The sequence below is a fragment of the Archocentrus centrarchus genome, chromosome 8 (assembly GCF_007364275.1).
Source record: "Archocentrus centrarchus isolate MPI-CPG fArcCen1 chromosome 8, fArcCen1, whole genome shotgun sequence".
NCBI lineage: Eukaryota > Metazoa > Chordata > Actinopteri > Cichliformes > Cichlidae > Archocentrus > Archocentrus centrarchus.
Window position 1 is genome coordinate 3,192,959 of NC_044353.1, and position 10,228 is coordinate 3,203,186.

Sequence of the window (10,228 nt, forward strand, 5' to 3'; positions counted from 1 at the left end):
CCTGTGTGTGCCGAGACCTGGCAGTTAGTGAGTAACTTCCCCGTTTTTACTGCTAAGTCTGAGCCTGAGCTTTCAGTGACTGTACCTAATACATCGGCCTTCAGTGGCAGTGAGTTTTCTGAGAACTTAGACTTAACCGTTTCAATGCTGGCCAAAGAAAAAGACATTTCACATGCTTCTTCTAAGTCTGATAGTGCAGACATTAAAATGAAGCAGGATGTAAATGACTATGTGCTTGATCTATGCGAAGAATGGCTAAACCTTCCCAGTGAGAGGAAAAAGAGAGCCATTTCCCACAGCCTACGTGACCTTGTGTCTCATTTTTCTTGGATTTCAGACTCATTGCCTGAGCTAATTAAGGACTTTGTGATGGGGATTATTCAGTTGGAGGCACCAGTGATTAGTAGAGTGGATATTGTTACCAAGACTGTTTCTGAGACTATTAATGAACTGGCCCCTAAAGAGGCTGAGTGCACTACTCCTGTCAGACACCCCGCACCCATTCCAGTTTTGCGGGAAGGTGTTGCCATGGACCGGCCCACTTCCACACGCGTTTTTTTTCCTCGGGTGGGGGCTAACAAGGACTGTTCAGGTTGTTAACCTCACAGGTTGACAGGGAGCCCTCCTAAGCAGCCCCAGCTGTCAGTGGAGACAGCTGTGTGCCCTGCTGAGTTCACACCACAGTCACCCCAGTCATCAGCCTCAGAGACCACAGCAGCTTCTTCAGTCACAGCCATGTCTGCATCAGAGCCTGCTACTTCAGTGTCCGAGTCTTCAGCGTCCGAGTCTTCAGCTTCGCCCCCAGCAGCTCCAGTTAGCGCTTCAGAGACCCCAACAGCTCCCTCAGTCCCCTCAGTTAGCGCTTCAGAGACCCCAGCAGTTTCCTTAGCTCCCTCCGCCTGCCCTTTAGCTTTAGTCAGCCCTCCAGCTCCTCTAGCTCCAGTCCCTCCAGCTCCTCAAACTCCAATCCCCTCAGTTTCGGTCGCCTCAGTCCCCTTAGCCTCCTCTGCTGCCTCAGTCCCTTCAGGCCCTTCAGCATTAGCTCCTTCGGGCCCTTCAGTTAGCACCTCAGTTTCAGTCCCCTTAGTCTCAGCTTTGGCTTCAGTCTCCTCAGTTTCTCCAGTCCCTTTGGTCCCTTTAGTCCCTTCGGTCCCCTCATCCACATCAGAGTCAGTAGTTTCAGTTCCCTCCTTTTTAGCCTCTTTGATCCCTTTAGTTCCCTCTTTAGCCCCTTCGCCCGCTTCAGCTCCCTCCGTAGCTTCAGTCAGTTTGGTCCTTTTAGATCCCTCAGTCCCTTTAGCTTTTGCTCCCTTGGGTCCCCTCAGTAGCTTGCTCCCTTTAGCCCCCTCAGTTCCCCCAGCTCCCTCAGCTTCAGTTCCTTCAGCTTTCGCAATAGTTTTGGTCCCTTTAGTCCCCTCACCTCCCCCTGTAGCTTTAGGCCTCTCAGCTTTGGCTTCAATCCCTTCATTTCCCTCAGTTAACTCCTTAGCCCCTTTGGTCCCTTTAGTCCCCTCAGTTCCACCTTCCCCTATAGCTTTACTCCCCTCAGTCCTTTTAGCTCCCTTAGTTCCTCCAGTCTCAGTCAGCCTCTTAGTCCCTTCAGAGTCCCCAGTCTCAGTCAGAGTCCCTTCAGCCCTAGCTCCCTCAGCTTTAGTCCCTTTGGTCCTCCTGATCCCTTCAGTTCCCTCAATTGGTTCTTTAGCCCCTTTGGCCCCCTCAGCTTCAGTTTCATTCCCCTGAGTCCCTTAAGTCCCTCCGGTCCCTTCAGTTTCTTTAACTTTGGTCCCCTCAGTCAACCCTCTAGCTTTGGTCCCCCTCAGCAGGCCCCACAGTTTCAGTCCCCTTAGCTCCAGTCCCTTCAGTGGCTTCAGTCCCCTTGACTCTCACTCTCTTAGTTCTCTCTGCTCCCTGAGTCCTTTCAGTCCCTGTGATCCCTTCAGCTCCCTCGTCTGTAGCTCCTTAAGCCTCAGTCCCAGCCCCTTTAGTTTCAGTCTCCCTAGCTTCACTCCCTTTAGTATCCTCAGTTTCGCTCCCTTCTGTTGCTTTGCTCCCTTTGCTCCCTTCAGTCCCTTCATTGCCCTCGGCCCCTTCCGGCTGCCTTCGAGATTTGGTCCCTTCTGTTAGTGCTGCATCCTCTTTACCTCGTCACAACTGCTGGGACCGCGGTCGGCCTCCTGCTCGTCTTCGTTTCCACTGCCAGCGCTGGGATCGCGGTCAGCTTCCTGCTTGTCTTCGTCTTTGCCGCCGCTGGGATCGCGGTTGGCCTCCTGCTCGTCTTTGTCTTTGCCGTCGCTGCTGCTGGGATCACGGTCGGCCTCCTGCTCGTCTTCATCTTCGGCGCCGCCGGTGGCATCATGGTAGGCCTCCTGCTTGCCTTCGCCACCACTGCTGGGACCACGGTCAGCCTCCTGTTCATCTTCGTCTCTGCTGCTGCTGGCATTGCGGTTGGCCCCAGAACCCTTTGTTTTTGCCACGGGATTCCTAGTAGACCCCCTGAACTGTTTCGACCTCCTGTGCTCGCTCTTCCCCGCAGCTGGCGCTGCGCTTGACCCCCTGAACTGTTTGACTTTCTGTGCTGCAAACCATGGACTGTGGGTTTTTTGGACTCTGTTGCCCTTTTCATTTTGTGATACGAACTGATACAAAGCAGCAAGTTCAGCCTTAGGGTCCAACCTAATTCCCTGCCGTGAAAATCGCTTTGCTTTTTTCATGTTATATACATGTAATTTGGTAGAAAACTTTATGTTGAGATGGCAGAGTCACGCATTCCTGGTTCAAGCCCAGCTAGCTAGCGGGGCCCGAGTTGAACCCTTTTTTTGGAAAAACCACTGAATGGTTTGAATACAGGCACCGGCACCCCATTGGTGGAAAAGCAGCCTGTGTGGCAGTGAGGCAGGTGCCTAGTTTAGCTTCTTATTTATTTATTTACTATTTATTTTTCTGAATATGCAATGTTCAAATTGTATTTTTCATATCATGATTTGAATTAGGTAAAGGTGAAAAGGATTGGAGCCTTTAAAGTATAAAAAGTACAGAAAGTCTGTTAGAATTTAAATAAGTAAAAGTTATTTATTTTTTATTATTACTCTAATCCTATGTTTGACTTTCACTGAAACCTGAGAATCTACATCTCATTCACACTATGTCTCACTATGTCTCGGAATGACAACAAAGCTGAGTCTGACTGAGTACAGACCCCTCAATAATATAGAGAAAACCCAATAGTCAAAATGACCCTCTATGAGCAAGCATATGGCAATGGTGAGAAGGAAGAAAACCCTTTTAACAGGAAGAAATCTCTGGCAGAACCAGGCTCCCTCCACTCAGCACCAACCAGGGGGCTGAGGGGGCAGGAACAGGACAAAAGACACACCATGTTGAGCCTTGCACTGGTTCAAAACTTTAGGCCACGAGAAGTTCAAGTTCTCACAGTTAATGGAGATGACAAACACTAACTGTAATAAAAAAACGACCACACTGTAAATTTAATAAAACTCCAGGTTGTATCCAACTATGTTCAATTCAATTCAAATTGAATTGCTCCCAGACAACCAAAAAACAAACCTAAGATCAGCAAACTACTATTTAAGCATAAAAATTCAAAAACAATAAATAATACAGCTTCATCAACTGCACCAAAGAATAAAACAATTAAATGTGGATTATTAAACATTAGGTTTCTCTCTTCCAAGTCCCTGTTAGTAAATGATTTAATAATTGATCAACATATTGATTTATTCTGCCTTACAGAAACCTGGTTACAGCAGGATGAATATGTTAGTTTAAATGAATCAACACCCCCGAGTCACAGTAACTGTCAGAATGCTCAAAGCACAGGTCGAGGAGGAGGAGTAGCAGCAATCTTCAATTCCAGCTTATTAAGTAATCAAAGACCCAGACAAAGTTTTAATTCTTTTGAAAGCCTGACTCTTAGTCTTGTCTGTTTTATTTGTTATTATCTATCAAACGCACAGCTTAAAGCAGATAAACCCGTAAGCTGGAGAGGGAATGGAGTCTCTCTAAATTAGAAGATGCTCATTTAGCCTGGAAAAAGAGTTTGTTGCTCTATAAAAAAGTCCTCCGTAAAGCTAGGACATCTTACTATTCATCATTAATTGAAGAAAATAAGAACAACCCCAGGTTTGTTTTCAGCACTGTAGCCAGGCTGACAAAGAGTCAGAGCTCGGTAGAGCCGAGTATTCCTTTCACTTTAACTAGTAGTGACTTCCTGGATTTCTTTACAAATACAATTTTAGACATTAGAGAAAAAATTATTCATAACCATCTCAAAGATTATTCTTCATGTTCGGCTGCTTTCAGCACTGCTGGTATTTGTTTAGACTCTTTGGCTCCAGTTGATCTTTCAGAGTTAACTTCAATAGTTACTTCCTCCAAACCAGCAACATGTTTATTAGATCCCATTCCTACTAGACTGTTCAAAGAAGTCTTTCCAATTATTGATGCTTCAATCTTAAAAATGATCAATCTGTCTTTATTAGTTGGCTATGTACCACAGACCTTCAAGGTGGCTGTAATTAAACCTCTACTTAAACAGCCATCACTGACCCAACTGTCTTAGCTAATTATAGGCCAATCTCCAACCTTCCTTTTCTCTCAAAGATTCTTGAAAGAGTAGTTGTAAAACAGCTAACTGATCATCTGCAGAGATTACCTGATTGTGACTGAAAATGTCACACAGAGGGAGCAAAAACTGCACCATTAGCCTGACTTGCCCTTCCAATGCTCCTCTGTCTTGTATCTGGGGCATTTGATGGTGTTTGAATTTGAAGACTGGATGGTGACAAACTCAGTGACTGAAGTGAGATAAGTAAGGTGTGGGAAGTAGATTCATATTAAGCAAACACGACTGAAGTTAAATGTGTGAAATGACCAGAAATGTTCTTAACGTGTCAGAAATCTGTGCCACTAATTTCCCACTACCAGCTCGCCTGCATAACCTATTGATGGTTGTCATTCTGTTGAACTTTCCAAAGGACAGCGTTAAAAGGTGAAAACTGGTTTGGTTGCACACCTGAGGAATTTTATCAAGAGCCAGTAACTTTATCTGGAGCACATGGTGATTAAATCTGAGAATTTGCGGTGTCTTTGCAACTTTGGAATCCATTCAGAACAAACGAACAAGAGGCATAATTCCGTAGTTGCACCCTTAGATGTGGGAAAATCATAGAAAGGTTGTCACACTTTGGTTTCACCAGAATAATTGCAGGTTATAGGTTTACGGTTGGAATAATTTGTGAATTTTTAGCTTTGCACCTGTCGTGAGAACAAACTAAGCTGACATTCAGGTTCAGAATCAGAAGAATTTATTATTATTATACATCAAGATGAGATGAGATTCCGTTCCAGAGCACTCATCCAAGAGGACAGACAAATCAAAACAAGCAGGGGAGATAAGTGTCTGCGACCGCAGCCATCAAAGGCACTGTCATTTTTAAGCAGGAAAACAGAGGGAATACATTAGGGCAGGTAGGTTCAAAAAAATCATCTCGTATTGTGTTCATTATGAGCACCTTACGAGGTTCCAAAAAACACCTCAGCAAAGCAAATAGCGCATTTAAAGCCTGGGATAGCAACATGGTGGGGAGGGGCAGGGGTGGGGTACGGGGAGCCAACAGAGACGAGTGGATCATGGGCATTATGGAGCCAGGACCAAGCTCCCTGCCTAAACAGTTTGCTGATAGTGATGGACGTGGTCACCAGATCCCAGTTCACATAAATCACAGGAAAGAGCGGGAGGGGGGAAGAGCATCTTTTGACATATCGTCCAGGAGAGATATGATTACCAGCCCCAAGGCCAGCTGAGGGAGCCGAATTCCAGATAATGCAGATGTTTTGGAACAGACTGCCATTGTTATTTTCTGGGACACTCTCAGTAAATCCAATTGTCCAAATTGCTTGGTTACCGTTCCTCACTGTGCAGACATGTACTTTTCTCCAAGATTTAATCCCTGCGAGCATCCAGCTTGTGGCTTAAGTCCAACAGGTACACTGTAAACCCAGATTTTGATTCGACTTAAAAATATTGAGTTCATATTACTTAAAATTGCCTAGTATATATACCTTATCCAGGTTTACAGTGTACAGACTCAGACTCTGTACACTGTAAACCCGGATAAGTTGAATCTATTTAAAGAAAAATCAAGGTAACTTGTTGCCTTAAATTTTTTAAGTAATGAAAAATTAGTTGAATAAGTGCAGTGGACTATGTTCAATGTACTTGAGGCCCTTTTGGAATGAAATGGAAGATCTAAGTTGAATGTACTAATAACAGAGTTTCAGTAACTGAAGGTATTTACTTTAAGCAATCATTCACCACCCATTTATTTAACTCAGCTTGTTAAATAAGCACTACTCCATTACCAAGTGAACTAAATCCCAGCTGACATAAGGTGAGAGGTAGGGTATACTCCGTGCAGGCTGCCAACCTGTACGGGGTGTACCCTGGCAGACAACCACTCACACCTATGGGCAATTTAGAGTGACCAATTAACCTAACCCCTGTAACTGCATGTCTTTGGATTGTGGGAGAAAATCCATGCAGACACAGGGATAACATGTAAACTCCACGCACTAAAAGGCCCAGGCGGAATTGAACCCAGATTATTAGATTGTTATTCTAGCTGTGAGGCAGCAGTGCTAACCACTATGCCACCGTGCTGCTGCTTGTTAATCTGGTCTTTTAAAACCAGTATAAACTAGAATTTTAGTGGGTGCAAAACCTGATGATATTAAGTTGTTTGAACTCAAACACATAATTATAATAAGACAGACCATCAAAAGAACAGTATACTTAGAATAAATAAGTAATGTTGCCAAATGACAGATGTTTAAGTAATATAAACTCAGTTTATTTAGGTAGGAGCTGTTGATTGGACTTAAAAACACAATTACAATAAAAAAGGACATGAAACAGCTTACTCAGCATTAACAAGTAATGTTCACATAATAGACAATTTTAAGTAATATTAACTCAATATTTTTAAGCCGAATCAAAATCTGGGTTTACAGTGTGGTGTCTGATCGATCTGTGTGTTAAACTGCATTTATGTTTAGGTTTTCTCCTTTAGGATTAAGGCCTTGAGTTCAGGGCTGCTTTGATCAGTGAATGGTATGAGAGTATAACCTCTTGTTGCTTTCTCTCCAAAAAAGAGAATGACCTCACATACATGCAGGAAACAAGATATACCTGGTTTTTCAGAAAATACTATAAATGGTGTGTGTACTGCTATGCTAAAATTCTATGTATGCATATGTGTTCTCTTTCTTAAAGTCTTTACTGGAATGTATGTATTGTCTCTTTCCTTAAAGGTTCAGGCAAAGGAGATGTGATTTAAACTTCCCCCACAGAAGGAATGTATAGAATGTCCTTGTAGGATCTCTGGCTTTCCATATAAGGGATTGTCCAGATGTTTAGCTATAGGTTAGGAGGCTGAGGATGTGGGGGTTGCTAACACTATATAATGTCTGTTGCTCCTTTGGTTCGAGGGAGTTAGGAAGATTGGGCCTCCTGTCCCCCGATGGCTCTACAAAGCATCGGTTATGACATTGTCTTTTTTGTAAATAAACTTTATTTTATACATTAAGACTGTCGGCGAAGGATTTCTTCAACCACATTATGAAACTACAATTTTGGCATCGTGAACTACAACAGTGTACTGAGTCTCAGTCTGTACGGTTCTGCATAGCCCATCCGTCTGGTTAAGCAGTCTCGCAAGGGGCCAAACTGCTGCCCAGATTCTCTTAATTTCCCGGTAAATCAGGTATCCTCCAAGCCCAAACAGAAGAAATCACGTTACCAAAAAAAAAAAAAAGAATAAGTATACAGCGTTCACGTCCTCAACCAACAGGGTGGCAAGACACACGGGTCTCCACACACTCCATGAGTCAACGACGTATCCAACCACATCTGTTCTTATAGTGGAGAAAATTTGATCGATCATGTTGAGAGCCCAGTTTGCCAGATCCACGGTACTCGTTCTTATTCGGACGATGTGCAAAGAGAGGGACTTACAGCAAGCAGCAAAGCAGGACAGTTAAGGCAAGGGTGGGAGAGAGAGAAAGATGTAACCATCACTGTGGAAAGCAGGAAGAAGTGCAGATTTGTGCTTTTCTTCTGGATTTAACAGGGAGACAATGAAAAGAAGCCAATGTGGAAGAAATCCATCCATCCTCCACTGGGTTGTGGGAGCAGCAGCCCAAGCAGAGAAGCCTAACCTCCTTTTCCCCAGCCACCTCCTCCAGCTTATATGAGGGAACACAGTGGACAATTGATAACAACAAATAAAATAGTATTTTGAGTTTTCCAATTAGGGTGGACAAGGCTAAGAGTTTCAAATGAATTAAATTGTTTCTGGGTCTTTGATTAATTAATAAGCTGGAGTGGAAGATTGCTGCTACGCCTCCTCCTCGGCCTGTGCTTCGAGGATTCTGACAGTTAATGTGACTTGGGGGTGTTGATTCATTTAAACTAACTGTGGTTGGCATTTCAGCTGCAGGGGACTGGATGGTGAAGTGGCCTAAGAAAAAAGCATTTTAGGCACAATTTGTGGATGCCTTTTTATAAAAGAGTTTTTTTCCCCAGAGTTTATAGCTGTAATTCAAAAGTTTTACTTGAATCATGTGGAAAAGTACAACTGAAGAAGTAATTTATATTTTAGTTCTTAAGTTAATAAAAGCACAAAGTTATTGGCTTGGGTTTTAGTAATTATTTACTGATTAAATTCTCAGGGATGCCTCATCTAAATTTTCAGTTTGTGACTCCGAGGGCCACTCTTGCAGTACCGGCAAGAGTTGGAGCAGCTGTATGCTGTAAAGCTGTCATTCAGAACCAGTAACGGCTGTACTTTGGGTCAGAATATATCTGCTAGCAATAAGCAGTTGAAAACATGACTTAATCAGTTAATAAATAGCTTTTTTTTTCTCATTTCAAATTGTTTCTGAACTCTTGTGCTGTGCTGGAGCCTCAATTCTCTAGCTTTTCTCCCCTCAGAGATCGAGGATTTCGTCAACAGACAGCCATGTCCCGTAAGCAGGACGGATGTAGTGCATTGTATATGGCAAGCTAGACCCTCTTTCGGCCAATCATGTAACTGGCTGCACCAAAATCAACCGAAAAGCTACGTGATGCCCCCTGGTTATTATTGGCTCTGGAAAACCCATTTCTTAATATGATTGGCCGAATGAGGTGTCAATCAAAATGGGAGGGTCTACCCTTCCATATAAAATGCACTACATACCGGTCAGGACTCAGCCAGTTAAAAGGCATTGACATGGGTTTTCCAGAGCCAATAATAACAAGAGGGCGTAGTTTTTTCAGGTGATTTTTGGTTCGGCCAGTTAACAGGTTAAAACGTTCACCACTACGTTTAATGTTGGTCTGCTTGTTACAAAATATCCCAATTACAAAGCAAAGACAGATTCACTAATTGTGTTTCATGTTATTCTGCTCAAGTTCAACAACACATAAGTACATATTTGGTGATCAAAAAGGCCTCCCTATAATTTTTTATTTTTTTGAAACTGAGGTCCTGTTCACTGTTCTATTTTTAGGTTTTTTTGTTGTTGTTGTTGCTGTTTTGTTTTTTTGCCTCCTCATTTGAGTTGTAACATTTAAAAATGGTGAACAATTCAACTCCAGCATTGGGGTGCAGAACATGTGCCATGCCACTGGATGGCAGCAATGTTGCCAAAGATGCCAAAGACTGAATTCCTGAGTCATAGCAGTCTGTTCTCTGTACTGTGCTGTAGTTTGTGTTAAACACAGTGAAGCAACTTTGCGCATGCCATTCAGTGCCCCTTGTGACTTGTGTTACTTAAATGTGGCAAGCCAGCAAGGAGGGAAAAAAACACTGATTCCTGATGCAGTGTCACCATTACCAGAGGGTCTGCTTCTACAAGTGGGACTGGTCACTGCAAGGCAAGGAAGGTCAGCATATATTCCCATCTCCATTGCTAATTCTAAATAAGCAATATCTCACCTTGTCTCCCTGTACCATCCTGGGTCACCTGGAAGAAATAAAAGCAGCGTGTCCAGTTACAGTTGAAAATCCAGGAAAGACTTTACTGATGCTGGGTTCCCCAATCTGGTAAATAAGATCTCCAACAATCCCAAGTCTAATCACAAAATTCCTCATTTCCCACATCAGCCTGTGACTAAAACAAAAGGAAAACTGGTGAGTACAAAACAAAAGGGCTGACCACCACCATC

The 10,228-nt window shown here is 43.4% G+C and overlaps 1 protein-coding gene across 1 annotated transcript; it reads right to left on the reverse strand.

The window, feature by feature from the left end:
* Positions 1-956: 956 nt before the first annotated feature.
* Positions 957-2,711, reverse strand: LOC115784256 (S-antigen protein-like). The gene is made up of 2 exons (XM_030735416.1): positions 2,142-2,711; positions 957-1,736 (listed from the first exon to the last, which is right to left on the reverse strand). The coding sequence occupies exons 1-2, from the start codon at positions 2,709-2,711 to the stop codon at positions 957-959; spliced, it is 1,350 nt and encodes a 449-aa protein (XP_030591276.1).
* Between the last annotated feature and the right edge of the window lie 7,517 nt (positions 2,712-10,228).